This window comes from Leucoraja erinacea, chromosome 1, assembly GCF_028641065.1.
Source record: "Leucoraja erinacea ecotype New England chromosome 1, Leri_hhj_1, whole genome shotgun sequence".
NCBI classification, from domain to species: Eukaryota; Metazoa; Chordata; class Chondrichthyes; order Rajiformes; family Rajidae; genus Leucoraja; species Leucoraja erinaceus.
The window spans coordinates 73,779,661-73,795,002 of NC_073377.1; the positions used below are offsets into that span (position 1 = coordinate 73,779,661).

Consider the following 15,342-nt stretch of genomic DNA (forward strand, 5'->3'; position numbering starts at 1 on the left):
ATACAGATGTGGCACTGGCTGTGGCAAAGCGATGGCAGAACGTTGTCTGACACACGAGCGAACAAACTTCCTACATAAGTTTGATCAAAGCATTCTATAGTAAAATCTCCAAGGACCTCAAAAATGCAGCATGGCTGGGCAACTTAGTAGACTCCAGCACCAACATGTATGCAGGGTTCTTCCTGACTGTCAGGAGGAGGCATTGATCAGGATGAAGGTAAAGGTTCAGTCAATGTAAGAACATCAACAATGTGCTTGACAAAGCTGCAGTGATGTTGCAGGAAATGAAGGGCCAAGAGTGAGGCATTTGTGATTTAGAAAGTGCAACAACAAATGGTTTGGGAGCATATGTTTTAACTAAGGATGGATACAGAAAGACAAAAGGAGAAATAGGTTGTGAAGGATTTGGGCAGAGATTACCTCATCTGTGGAGCATATTAACTAATAACTCATCTACTTTTTGGATGTACTGTTATAATCTTTAGTCAGAAAGCCATCCAGCTTCCTATTTTAATGTACTGGATCGACATTAAAAAAATAGCCTCCTTTTGGGTTTTGTGGAAGAATGTCAGCTGAAGGTCTTTGTGTTTCAATGTACTGGATATTGGAATACTACAGCATAAAAAGAGGCAATTCAGTTTACTGAGCTGCAATGGCTGTTGAAAAAAGGCATTCAGTAGCTTAGCCATGTTATCTATCATGGCAGGGATCATTACACAACGCAGCGCGGTTGGTGACCATTACATGACAAGGTGGTACCCTGGATTATTAAATAGATCATCTGGGGTGGGGATTGTAGGACATTGGCAAGGAACTCACATCTGTCCCGTAAATCAAGAAGTCAGCAGTAAGTGCATGGCATGTAACTCGGCATTTGTCATCACGTCCAGGAAAAAGACGAGCTTCTCTTTCCTCCTGCGCCTCAATACCTTCGATTTCAATCTGTAACCAAATTAGAATTATACATGTTCAGTAAATCAATTATTCATTTACTATAAATGGCAACATTTTAATTTTATTAAACTCAAAGCGATTTTCATAAGGACTAACATAACCAATTCTGGACGTTCAAAAGGTACATGAGGCAAATTTCTAACTAATTTAAAATAATTTATTTGACAGCAGTTTACATTCAAAAAAGTGCATCAGAAAAATCATTCTGGTCATCAGGACTAATCCAGCCATGCTCAAGGCACAGCTATTGTACATTCAACCTCTCACATCCTTGTTTCATGGGGTTGATGCCCCAACTTGAATGAACAGTAAACACCTTCCTCTGCATATAAAGTGAAAAAAGAAAAAAAAACACTCAGCTGATTAGACAGGATCTGTGGGAAGAATATTTTAGTTTGCAGCTTAGGTGGCAGCATTCACCAATGAAACAGTCATCTCTGGTACTAAGTTGCCAGGCAGATGGGTTCTAGAAGCACTGCTGGTGCTTCTGACTCATCCGAAACAAATGTTTTAGACAGATTTCTTGATATTATTTTCGCAACATTACGCTGTTTCACTTACCCGTCCATTTGTAAGGTAATTAACTGGGTTAAAGTTGCAGTGAGTCTTAAATTTCAGTGAGAACAAAGAATTTAGTTTGAGTGCTCCTGCACATTAATTCTGCGTGTTCAACTACTGTTGAAGGAATTTTACGCTGGGAAAAAAATACTGGGCAAACGAACATAGCATTGCAAACCTGGAGTTGAGGTTTCTGACAAGTGCATTGATACCTACAGTAGAATTATATGCAAATTAAGCCAGTATTCCACTGTGTTGTACTTTTTATTTTAAGTGTGCAAATTAATTTTCAAATGTAGTTTTTCTGCATTTTCCTGTAAAGAAGCCCAAATTAAGTTTCAAAACATTATTCTAAAGTAATGATGGTACAGAAATGTCAAGAAATGTTGCCCCGAAATGCATACTTAACCGTAAGCACTAAAACATGAATAGCAATGGCTGCATGTTCGATTCCACTTCCAAAATCCTGTTCTATTAACAACAATGGAGTTAAATTTTGAAAGCACTGTAGAAGATGCAGCGATGACTACATTTTGAAATAATGGGAATTTATAATCTGCTTTTAGGATTTTTATGGAGTAATTAAATCTTAAATTGCCTATTTTACTATACCAAAAGACAACAACCACAATGCTGAAGGAGATTATTCAGCCCATTACCTGTGGCAGTGGTTGCTCTCCATGCAGAGTTAATTGATCACAACATATATCTCCCAAGTATTTCCCCATTTCTTTCTATTTGATAACAACTGATTTTTACTTTACAAAATGTTATATTTCCACCTCAACAAATCTGATCTGTCAATCATTAGAAATATTTACCCTCTCAATATTGAATCATAATTTTGAAAATTATTATTTGCCCCTCTCTTCCCTAACTCTTTAGTGTTTTTTGTTCATGTGGGGAAATCCAAGATTCCAGACCTCTGGATGAAAGAATAATGTCACGCAATCATCTGTAGCCAGGTATGAGTTAGCATGAAAGACAGTATAATTGATTATTTAAAGAGGCAGTTGTAGGCTGCACATTGTTGAAAGATAATCATTTGTAGACTGCCGTAAAATGTAAATATACTGGTTAGGTGGGCAGAAACGTAGTAAATGGAATTCAATCTGAAGAAGGCTGAGTGAATATATTTGAGAGAACAAACAAGGCAAAGAATAAAAAATAAATGATAGGATAGTTAGAAGTGTCAAGGAACAAAAGGACCTTATTGAACAAATGGACTGAATCATTGAACATACCATTAGAAATAGATAGCTGTTAAGAAGGTATAATGGATTTTTTTCCTTGTTTTTCCTTTTTTTTTGTTGTGGAAAACAAAACAAGAACAATAGAGCATGGAAGTAATGCTACAACCAAATAATTCACTAGTAATGCCAAACTTGATTACTATATGCATATACTTTATGGTGATCACAATATAGTTAACACAAGGTGATTGCACTAGAAAGGGTACATAGGGAATTTGATTGGATTCTGCCAGGAAATTTGGTCCTGAAATAAAAATCGACTCGGCTCGCGAGAGAAGGAATGCAAAAATGCTCCTTTCCCGACAGGCAGAAGGTGCCCGCAGTCCTGCAGCAGCCAGAATATCCATCCAGCTGATGTCCCAAACCACCAAGAAATACTCTGCAGTATTTCCTCTGTAGCTGTATAGCCTGTGTAGCCCTGTTAAAATGTTAGAGCAACATAACTTTTTTTTAAATTGTGCAGATATTTAGCAGAAATTTTTCATAAAGATGATTCCTAAATTAGGGCTTTTATAACTCGGGGACTGCCAGTAGTATAAAAAAATTCAGAAAAATTAATGAAAGATTAATCAAATATTTCTATGTTGCCATTCCACACTTATGAGTTATCCCAAATATAACCAGACTAAATAAATGTCACATTTAAACAAAAGCAATTCTTATTGCCTGGTTCATTTCTGTACCCTTTCTGAATAACCATTATATCTGTTGCTTAGCAAAAGCTGGAACGGATCTACAAAGGAAATAAAACTCCGGCTTTATTATCAATTAGGCCTACGTAATACAAATAGCATTCCCTAATTCATCTTGCGTTATAAAAGCATACATTACAGCAGATTGTATTAGCTGTATTAATACAGCTAACTATTAAACCGCTCCAGTAAGAAGCTGGAGCGGTTTGCCGACTATCGACAATACCGTCAGCGGGCTGGCTACCGAAGCTGAAGGGAGGAATGTGCACACATTCTCGCTGTCCGAGCACGATGTGAGGAGGGCTCTGACACGGGTGAACACGAGAAAAGCTGCAGGCCCCGATCGCATCTCGGGGCGAGTACTCAAGTCCTGTGCTACGCAGCTAGCTCCAGTGCTCACTACATTATTCAACCTCTCCCTGGACAAGTCCGTGGTCACTGCCTGATCAAAAAATCCATCATTGTATCAGTACCAAAAAATGCCTCCCCAGCCTGTCTGAATGACTACTGTCCGGTGGCCCTTACCTCGGTAGTCACAAAATGCTTTGAGAGGCTGGTGAAGAAACACATCTGCGCCTTCCTCCCTCGGAACATGGACCCGTTGCAGTTCGCATACCGTCCGAACAGGTCCACGGACGATGCGGTCTCCCAGGTCTTGCACACCGCTCTCTCCCATCTGGACAGCCAGAAGGGGGGCTACGTGAGGATGCTGTTCATAGACTACAGTTCAGCCTTCAACACGATAGTCCCCACCAGACTGGCCGGGAAGCTAATGGAATTGGGGCTCAACACCTCCCTGTGTGCCTGGGTCCTGGACTTTCTCACCGCCAGGCCCCAGGTAGTCAAGATGGGAGGGAATACATCAAAGTCCCTCACCCTGAGCACAGGATCGCCCCAAGGTTGCGTCCTCAGCCCCCTATTGTACTCCCTGTACACACATGACTGTATGGCTAGGTTCAGCTCCAACTCAATAATTAAGTTTGCTGATGACACTGTGGTGGTGGGCCTGATCTCAGACAACGATGAGAAGGCCTACCGGGAGGAGGTGGCTGATCTAACACTCTGGTGCCAGGATAACAGCCTCCTCTTGAACATCAAAAAAAAGAAGGAGCTGATCATGGACTTTAGGAGGGCACATCATCCGAGGACGTACACTCCAATGAGGATAAATGGGGATCCTGTGGATAGGGTGAACTGTTTTAAATATCTGGGAGTCCACATCCCCGAGGATATGACATGGGCATCACACGCCTCAGCACTCGTGAGTAAGGCAAGGCAGTGCCTTTACCACCTCAGGCAATTGAAGAAATTCAGAGTGTCTCCGAGGATCCTCCAGTGCTTCTACGCAGCGGCGGTGGAAAGCATCTTGTCCGGGAACATTACCATCTGGTTTGGGAATTGCTCTGCCAAGGACAAGAAGGCTCTGCAGAGAGTAGTGCGTTCGGCCGAACGCACTATGGGAACTTCACTTGCCCCCCTGCAGGAACTATACATCAGGAGGTGCAACTCCAGAGCCAACAATATCATGAGAGACCCCTTCCACCCCTGCAACGGACTGTTCCAGCTGCTACGGTCAGGCAAACGCCTCCGTTGCCATGCGGTGAGAACGGAGAGGTTGAGAAGGAGTTTCTTCCCAGAGGCCATTCGGACTGTAAACGCCTATCTCACCAGGGACTAACTCTACTGAACGTTTTTCCTTCCAATATTTATTATTTAAAAGAATATGTGTGTTATGATTGTGTTTATAGTTTGTTTGGTTGTTTGGTTGTTTGTCTTTTGCACAAAAGTCCGCGAGCATTGCCACTTTCATTTCAATGCACATCTCGTATGTGTATGTGACAAGTAAACTTGACTTGACTTGACTTGAAACACTGACCTCAGAAATAGGATCAATTAGACATATTGGTTTTAGGAGATGAAGTTTTGAATACTTCACCAATTTTGACATTTTGAAAATAGTTCCTTGAAGGTATAGCCCTAAACTGTTGACATGTACTTCAGTATAATCCAACATTTAGGACAGACATACTACAAGCTAACTGTTAAATTGTACATCGTCCACAGATTGCGCAAGTCATGCATTGTAAACCCCATGCATTCTTTACAAAGAATCAAAATATTCATTACAAATTGTCTAGTGGGGAAAGGGAAGAGATAAAAAATGGAGAAAATTAACACATAGTTATCTGGAAATGGGTTGATTAACTCAAATAATTCCACTTACATGATTAACCACAACAATGTCTTATTTATGTATACACTCGGAACTGCAGATACTGGTTTACAAAAAAAAAGTGCTGGAATAACTCAGTGGGTCAGGAAACATCTCTGGAGGTCATGAATAGGTAACATTTTGGATCGAAACGTGGTTTATCCATGTCAATAGATAATAGACAATAGGTGCAGGAGTAGGCCATTTGGCCCTTCGAGCCAGCACCGCCATTCAATGTGATCATGGCTGATCATCCCCAATCAGTACCCCGTTCCTGCCTTATCCCCATATCCCGACTCCGCTATTTTTAAGAGCCCTACCTAGCTCTTTCTTGAACGCATCCAGAGAACCCGCCTCCACCGTCCTCTGAGGCAGAGAATTCCACAGACTCACCACTCTCTGTGAGAAAAAGTGTTTCCTCGTCTCCGTTCTAAATGGCTTACTCCTTATTCTTAAACTGTGGCCCCTGGTTCTGGACTCCCCCAACATCGGGAACATGTTTCCTGCCTCTAGTGTCCAAGCCCTTAACAATCTAATATGTTTCAATGAGATACCCTCTCATCCTTCTAAACTCCAGAGTGTACAAGCCCAGCTGCTCCATTCTCTCAGCATATAACAGTCCCGCCATCCCAGGAATTAACCTTGTAAACCTACGCTGCACTCTCTCAATAGCAAGAATGTCCTTCAACAAATTAGAGGACCAAAACTGCACAAAATACTCCAGGTGTGGTCTCACTAGGGCTCTGTACAACTGCAGAAGGACCTCTTTGCTCCTATATTCGATTCCTCTTGTTATAAAGGCCAACATGCCATTCGCTTTCTTCACTGCCTGCTATACCTGCATGCTTAATTTCATAGACTGATGAACAAGGACCCCCAGATCCCATTATACTCCCTCTTTTCCCAACTTGACGCCATTTAGATAGTAATCTGCCTTCCTGTTTTTGCTACCAAAGTGGATATCCTCACATTTATCCGCATTAAACTTCATCTGCCATGCATCTGCCCACTCCCCCAACCTGTCCAAGTCACCCTGGATTCTCATAGCATCCTCCTCACAATTCGCACTGCCACCCAACTTTGTGTCATCTGCAAATTTGCTAATGTTACTTTGAATCCCTTCATCCAAATCATTGATGTATATTGTAAATAGCTGCGGTCCCAGCACCGAGCCTTGCGGTACCCCACTAGTCACTGCCTGCCATTCTGAAAGGGACCCGTTAATCCCTACTCTTTGTTTCCTGTCTGCCAACCACTATCCATGTCAGCACTCTACCCCCAATACCATGTGCCCTAATTTTGCCCACTAATCTCCTATGTGGGACCTTATCAAATGCTTTCTGAAAGTCCAGGTACACTACATCCACTGGCTCTCCCTTGTCCATTATCCTAGTTACATCTTCAAAAAATTCCAGAAGATTAGTCGAGCATGATTTCCCCTTCGTAAATCCATGTTGACTCGGACCGATCCTGTTACTGCTATCCAAACGTGCGGCTATCTCATCTTTTATAATTGACTCCAGCATCTTCCCCACCACCGATGTCAGGCTAACCCTCCAATCCCCAGGAACTGATCCTGAGTCTATAGAACATTGGAAAATTATCACCAATGCATCCACGATTTCTAGAGCCACTTCCTTAAGTACCATGGGATGCAGACCATCAGGCCCTGGGGATTTATCAGCCTTCAGTCCCATCAGTCTATCCAACACCATTTCCTGCCTAATGTGGATTTCCTTCAGTTCCTCTGTCACCCCAGATGGCTACTACTATATCAGGAAGATTGTCTGTGTCCTCCTTAGTGAAGACAGATCCAAAGTACCTGTTCAACTCATTTGCCATTTCCTTGTTCCCCATAATAAATTCACTTTTTTCGGTCTTCAAAGGTCCAACTTTGGTCTTAACTATATTTTTACTATATTTTACTATCCTGCTTGATATTCTTGGCTAGTTTACCTTTGTTTACAATATACATAATCTTGTTATAATCCAAGTATAATCCAAAACATATTTCCCCTTGGATTGACAACAAATTGTTCAGATGCATGTATTTTGCTGATTACTGCCCAGTAGGTCCCTTGTGAATAGTTAAAGCCCTTAAGGCATGTCTCATCCAATCTACTAAGTGTTGTTAAGATATTGTGCATGAACACATCACCTCAAGCAAACATTAACTCACTGAGAGAGTATTCCTGATGGCCCAAATTTGACTATTTTATTGACAGGGATGCATCTTTGTACATATCTGAAATAAGGCTTTAAACAAAAATCCTGATGAGAGAGGAAGAATTATATTGTTTAGGTAATTTAACAATCTAGACTGATAAAACAAATATTTATTGTAGCTTGAAAATCTGAATCAAAAATAGCTAATTGTAAAGTGGTACAAAATGGGAACTATATTGCATATTTACCATATGTAGCTGAACTCTTCCCTCAAAAAGTACTGCTGCATAATCGGAATTCAAGCACATATTAGTTACAGTACCCAAGTATTCCATGTCCTTTAGCTTCGCCACTCCTAAAAATGTCAAACACAGCAACAAATCAATAAGTGTTTTTTGGGATAAAATATGTCAATCACAAAATCAATTTGGAAGCCCCTCAATTTTAGGGGCGCACATGCCAAGTTTAGGCAACCAAGCTTCTTAATTCAATCAGTAACAGAGCAAAGACGGCTATCTGGAGAAAGTTGATGACGGAGCAGAATTTCATGCAAGTGACGTCACTATGGAAACCTGGAGGCCCCTTGACCTAGTGCATCAAGTGCTGAGGGAGTACGGTGGGGGAAGGGGGAGGCACGGTGGGGCGGTGGTACAGTTGCCGCCTGACAGCGCCAGAGACCCTGGTCAATCTGACAACAGATGTGCGGAATTTGTATGTTCTCTCTGTGGCTGTCTGGGATTTTTCCAGGTGCTCTAGTTTCCTCCTAATTTCTAAAGACGTGCAAGTTTGTAGGTTAATTGGCTTCTGTAAATTGTCCCTAGTGTAGGATAGAACTAGTCTATGGGTGATTGCTGGTCAGCATGGACTCGGTGGGTTGAAGGGCCTGTTTCCACACTGTCTATCTAAACTAAACTAAAGTAGATTGGTTGGGTGCTGATGATTATTTCTGTCATTGCTGCCATCGCAGACTTCAGTTGTGTCCGAGGCCTCCACCTTTTAAGATTCTAAGCAATCTCTCCAGGATGGAGGTGGAGAGGATATTTCCTCTTGTGGGAGGATCTAGAGGCCACAGTTTAAAAATTAGGGTTATCCATTTAATGCAGAGATGACAAATTTTAATCTACAAGGACGTCATTGGTCTTCCTCAAAGTATGGGAAAGGCAGGGTCTGAATATTTTAAGGCAGGTGTAAATAAACACTTGATTAGACTATGAATAACAGTTTTAAAGGAAATGGGGATGAGAGAAAATTATGAAAAATATTTTTTAAATCTCGAGCATCAATTTCGAAGCTTAACATTTGAACTAATCATAACCAAATTAAAAATTAATTTGTTGCCATTAAAAAACTGGGAAGCACTCACAGGTTTCTCCTCATTGCAGTTAAATTATATAAAATAATGCCTTTTATAAATACATTCCAAACAATTAGTTTCAATAAGCGAGTTCGGTATTACAACTACGCATGCCCAGGTCATGGATCATTCGGGATAAACATTCTCGTCAGCTGAGCTACTGTGTGCGTACGGACCTGCGTATTCATTTCAATGAGATTTATAAATAAATTATTCCGTCAAATATGTCAACAGTAGGCCACAGCGTACTGCAGGCTGCACAAATACACAATTGTATCTATTTAAATTATTGACTCAATACAGCCACAGCCTTGAAAACGTGAGAATGCCTGGAATGAACCTGTCAATTATCAAATCTCTGGCATTAGCCTGAGTCACACCCATTCAAATTCGATATTGATTTAAACGAATTGCAAGTTGTGTGGTCAACCAATTTGAGATAATCCTTACATTCCTATCTAAACAACCTTCCTGGATTGAAGGAAACGAGGAGAATGTGCTGTGTGGAGGGATAGGTTGGAAAGTTCAGATTGGATTCGAACAGGCTGGTTAAACATTCGAGGTTTGACATTGGGTTTGACTTAAATAAAGATGCTGTCACTTTAACCTCTGGGGTTGCTTCCAGTTTGTCAGGGCATACAATTGGGAGGCTTCACTCAGGAGTGGGGCGCAGCTCCCCAGCTGACGGGACCTGTTCTCGCTCTCTTTCAAGGAGGCGCCGCCCACCCCAGCGAGTGGGCAAACGTGGAGCCAACCTGTAATATGAGTGGGAGCATTTTCTCAGTCAGACTTTGTCGACAGTTGGGGTGGGGGATCTGGGAGAGAGAGCTGGCGATGCCGCACAGACGGAGCAGTTTAACAACGACCCATTAAAATCCGTACTTCGGCCACTCGGCAACCTGGGCTGAGATGATCAGACGGCCCTCTCGCAAGCTCACAGCATGCCCAATCCTAACCCAGAACCTCCACAAAACCTTTGGGCTTCGGGTAATACCTGCACAAAGAGCCTCTGCTAACAAGGTCTGGCGAACTATGCTGGTCAACATGCACTGGGCGAGATGGCTGCGGGAAATGCACCGCAACCACCGCAAACTTGGAACTGCACAGACCCTCCACTCAATCTATCCAATACTAAAGGGCAGGCATTTCGCAGTTAAATGTCTTATATCAGATTTGTGTCTCCTTCACAGGGCCAACCCTGTACTCAGTTTTACTCAGAGATTAATCTTTGCCTTAACGGTACATTCACACTGCCTGTAGGTAAAGCATCAGCCCACATCACACTGCTACAGTCGCTGCCTGCCTCAGATTAAATATATTTTTACTCATAAATTATGAATAACAATAAGAAAATGTTTCAAACACAAGTAATATTTTCTTATTCCAGTAGCAAACACATTAAGAATTAAATTAAAATAATAAATTCTTTAACTTTTTGAATATCTCATAATTGCAGATTAATGAACTGAACTAGAACGGAGACTAAGTAGTGTGTTAACAGCAGAACAAGAAAGGAAGCTGTTGAGTTGACAGAATTCTAGATGAATTCCTTGGTAGAATAGTTAACAATTTATACACAGTTTATACAGCACTGCGTTAGTTTTTTTAAAATCCAGAATGACCTTTGACAAATCCCAAATTGCTTGCTTTTATCGAGATACCGAACTCGCTTATTCTTCATTAATGTTTGATATTTGTTCAAAGCATTTTTGTGAACATACGATTTTCTCCAAGGGCATAAAACCAAGCTCGGTTATTCATTCCAACAGCCACGTGATATGGGCCTACAGCAATAAAGTTAGGCTCTACCTCAACAGAAACTGTGATTTCTGGTTCCTGGGGAAAAAATAAATACAGGTAACTAATTACGATTTTAGTAAGAAAATTAACGTTAGACAAATTGATGAACTTAATGCTTGATCTATAACATTTCAAATCAAACATCAATCCAATTGCCCAAAATTAATAATAAAATCACAAAAAAGAGCGTGAAATTTCCCCCCGTAATTGATGTTACATCAAAGTTTTTATTAATTAAAGGGAGTTAAGAAGTGATTTGCATCAACTGTAATTTGCAAAGGGTAATTAAGGAGTTTCATAACTTTCTGATCTACAAGTCAAAGTTCAAGATAACTTTATAAATGCACATACTCCCTCAACATGATTGGCCACTGTGACTTCTAGCAGAGAGGTCAGGAAAGCAATGCGGGTTCCACAGGCATCTCCAAGAACTGGAAGTTTTGTAAGGAAAACATGCAGAGTCCCACGCTGTGTAGATACTGCAAGCAACTGTCCATCATCTGTCCAAGATAGTTGATCCAGACCTGAAAGTTTGATATTAAAATACGGTACATAATATTGTTTGCAATTTAATTAATCTCAGCGATAAATGCAGTGGGTAAATGCGAGTACAAAACAGATTTGCTGGTTTTATTGATTTTCTGAATGTAAATGTAGCCACTCAATTATCTATAAGTTTCAGTTCATATGTCCTATACTAATTTGTGGGGTTCCTTCTTATGCTATGTCGTTCAAACTTATACTCCAACATTAAGTCAGCATTTATGAGCTGTTGAACATGTATCCAATTATACTTATGTTCAATGAAGGGGTTTCCAAAGCTATACGTGTGCCTATCGTTAAAGCATTTTGGTTCAGATAGAGTCTTTACACCTTAACAAATAGCCCCATACATGATTCTTCTCTCCATGTGGTTATTTATTTAAAATGTATTTTATAGTTTTGCTGAGACAGAGATTAGCCCTGAAAATCATAATCCCGATTCTCAGGTTGTGACTCTTACATATGTTTATAGGCCATCACTTACAGCTTCTGTCAATGACAGGGAACAGGATCATTAGAAGCTGCCAGTGCATCTAGATCAGCTGCATGCCACAACATTGTATCCTCTTTCTTGATTTCTATTTGTCTTCTTATACCTACTATTCCTGTCTCCTTTCTCTGTCCATCAACCACATCTGTGTCCTTCTGCTTACCCTTGCCAGTCAGCTTCTCTTGGCCCAAATTAGGAGTACCCTTCTAGCTCAGTTGAAGAATTTTCTGACATAGGAAAATTTCTGACTGTGACTGTGCAGTATATTAATCTCTGAGTAATTTTTCTCATGCAAAGGAAAAAACAGCTTGCATTTATATATCACCTTCGGAATCTCAAAATGCCCTATGGCACCCTAAAACTGAACGTGTTGATACCATTATAGTGCAAAGGTTTATCAAACTTTCTTTTCCAGTAGTTACCTTTGGTTTCATCATCCAGGTTTATAATAGCATACATTTCTTTCATTTCTGACAGATCGTGGATCTTAATGCTGGTAAGAAATAATATTAGAATTACTTCATAAGAAGATACACCTAATTAAGAAACAGAGTTCCTCAATAGAAACAATCTACCAAAGTAGAAGGTTCAAAACTTTTCTTAACATCTATGAAAGTTTACAGAGAAATTGGCACAAATTATATACAGGACTCACCTTAAATTAGCGAAACAAAAGGCAAGTAAACATAATTAATTTCTTAACAGCAATAAAGCCAGACAAGATAAATGCAATAATCAAAACATAACATACCAGTTGTCTCCACATGAAGCAGCTTTGTTCAAGGATTGAGAGATGGCAATACTTGTTAAACTATCCTTATGGTTGTGGACTTGGAAAAGTTCTTGGCCAATCTCACAAATATGTGTTGAAATTACTATAAAGTAACCTAGAGAGAAGCCAATCATGATGTACCCATCGCCATACCTGAAACACAAGGTGTGGGTGTAGTATTACAAAAAGATTAAAAAACAGCCATTCACCAAATAAAATAAGGAAATAATAAGTATAAATTGAAAACATAGTAACATTTTGCAAGTGTTTTGTACTTCCAATACATTATATTTTAGCAAAACCTCTTAAGAGGTTTTCTCAATATGTAAAAAACACTGGAACACTATCTTAACTGAAATATTAACAGTAAGATAACTGTGGCATTGCAACTATTGGCACCATGTTTGATCGTGCATGTTACTCTTCAAAATACTTGATGTACTGTATGTTCCACCTAGTGTCTCTGTTTTTAAACATACAATGCAATTGAACAAGTTTGAAAGATAGGGAAAATTCACTGTAAGTTTATCATTTATTTAGAAAAAAAGGACACTGCATATTTATTGCCACCATGAAAAATACAATACTCAGATTGCCTAAAGTAGACTGACTGAGAAAGCATAAAATGTCACATTTATTTAGCAACCTATATGTTCTCAAGAAAGTTAGCCAGGCACAAATGAGGACTCTGTAGTCTTTAAATAATACCAACAAATCTGTGACAATGCAACAGTGATTAATTATGCATTGTCTCTTGCCCTTTTTAACCATTCAAATAGACTCTAATTTCTATCCATTTAATTTAACTCCCATCATGTAGATTAACATAAACTCACCATCTGTAAGATATAATGGTTCCATAATGTTGCTGGAATGCCAATTCAATAGGGTTATCAGGATCACCCAAATTAAACAGAAAGAGTGTTTTCTTGCCCACAATAGCACTGACCTGAAAAAAGACAGATCGGTGACAAATTAAAACCACAGAGCCTTTACAAATGTATAGCTTTATTGAGGAAAGAGGTTTTTCAAGGTTAATACTTCAGACCTGGAACAAGACCTGGAACAAAACAGTGTATAGAACAGCAGTGATCCCTGCTCCACTGTATGTTTCTGAGACCTGGACTACGCATAGCAACAGGCACCACAAAACACTGAAAAAATACCACCAACACTGACTCTGCAAAGTTCTTCTTGAAGAAATGCAACATACTCATTGACTCCTGAGGATCCCTGGCCCATGATTGCTCAAAGAAGAGCATTTGCGATGGTAAGGAAAACTCCAGTCCGTGCATTGGCAGCATGCAGTAACACAACATAAGCAGCAGCACCTCACCTGACAGACTAGCCCTTCATGCCTGTGGAAGAGTCGGTGGTTCCCATAGTGAGTTCATCAGCAATCTTAAAATTCACAAGACTGGAGCAGGATCAAGTCATTCATGTCATAGAGGGATTACCCAGGAAGTGAAGAGGAGGAAAGTTACAACATATTGCTCAAAATAAAATTTGGAATAGAATTTCAGAATGATTGAGCAAATTATTACAAAACTCGAATTTATCCTCAATCTAGATCATATTGGGAGTCTATAAATGCTCTCAGCATTTCTGAGTTGGAAAGGTGGAAAAATATTGGGTGAGGTTATGATCTGTACTGGTATGTACAGTTATGAGACATAAGATAATGTTACTGTTCTTATGGTTATGCTAGCAAAGGTTCTAGAGATAGGGGTTTTGCGGCTGCTGCCAGCATGACTCACATAAATCAAGCCAATATTATTGAGACCATGAAAATAAGTAGAACTATGAAGCTCTTTAGAAGAATAATAACCCATCAATAATCACATTTCTGAAATTGACACAGTGCTGGAGTAATTCAGTGGGCCAGGCAGCATCTCTGGAGAACATAAACAAGTGACATTTCGGGTCGGGACGCTTCTTTAGGTCCTGACTTGAAATGTCATCTGGTTTACAAAAAAATACACAGAGTGCAGAGTTAATCCAGCATTTCATGTCTTTTTTTGTAAACCAGCCTCTGTAGAACCCGAAATAATTTCAAAATTACTGGGTTGGGAGGGCAGAATGAAAACTGGGATGTGGAGAGATGTCAAAAATTACACCAGTTCTGCCTTTTTCATCTCTGGGCCATGTACGTTTGCATGAAGATACCACATATTAATGTTTTTTGATAAAAGTGGCATCAAATAAATTGTTTTCTTGATGTGAAGTGATAGCAGAGAAGTAAGGAAAATCTAAGTTTGAAATAATTTGTAGATTTCACATGAGTCTGAAGAAGGGTCTCGAACCGAAACGTTGCCTATTTTCTTCGCTCCACAGATGCTACCTCACCCACTGGGTTTCTCCAGCATTTTTGTCTTCCTTGTAGAATCATAATGTCTTTTCCATGAATGTGCTTATCTTTACGACAAAATTCCACTGCTTGATGGACTATCCAGAAGTTACCCTGATCTTCTTGGGGTTTCATAGGACAGACAACCACAGCATTCTGCAAAAAGTGCAAACCCTCATCTTTCATTTCTTGACAACCCAT

At 40.0% G+C, this 15,342-nt stretch overlaps 1 protein-coding gene across 3 annotated transcripts in view; it reads right to left on the reverse strand.

Annotated features, from left to right (window-relative positions):
• The window catches only part of wdr19 (WD repeat domain 19), an 81,157-nt gene that overhangs the window by 51,589 nt on the left and 14,226 nt on the right, over window positions 1-15,342 (reverse strand). For all 3 annotated transcript variants that reach the window (XR_008723672.1, XM_055637539.1, XM_055637528.1), the window contains exons 8-14: window positions 13,631-13,743; window positions 12,774-12,947; window positions 12,445-12,515; window positions 11,341-11,513; window positions 10,911-11,025; window positions 8,084-8,190; window positions 820-942 (exon numbers count right to left, since the gene is read on the reverse strand). Coding sequence is in view for 2 of the 3 variants with exons in the window: in XM_055637539.1 (XP_055493514.1) it covers window positions 820-942; window positions 8,084-8,190; window positions 10,911-11,025; window positions 11,341-11,513; window positions 12,445-12,515; window positions 12,774-12,947; window positions 13,631-13,743 (876 nt within the window). In the remaining variant the exon portion in view is untranslated. The remainder of the gene's footprint in view (window positions 1-819; window positions 943-8,083; window positions 8,191-10,910; window positions 11,026-11,340; window positions 11,514-12,444; window positions 12,516-12,773; window positions 12,948-13,630; window positions 13,744-15,342) is intronic.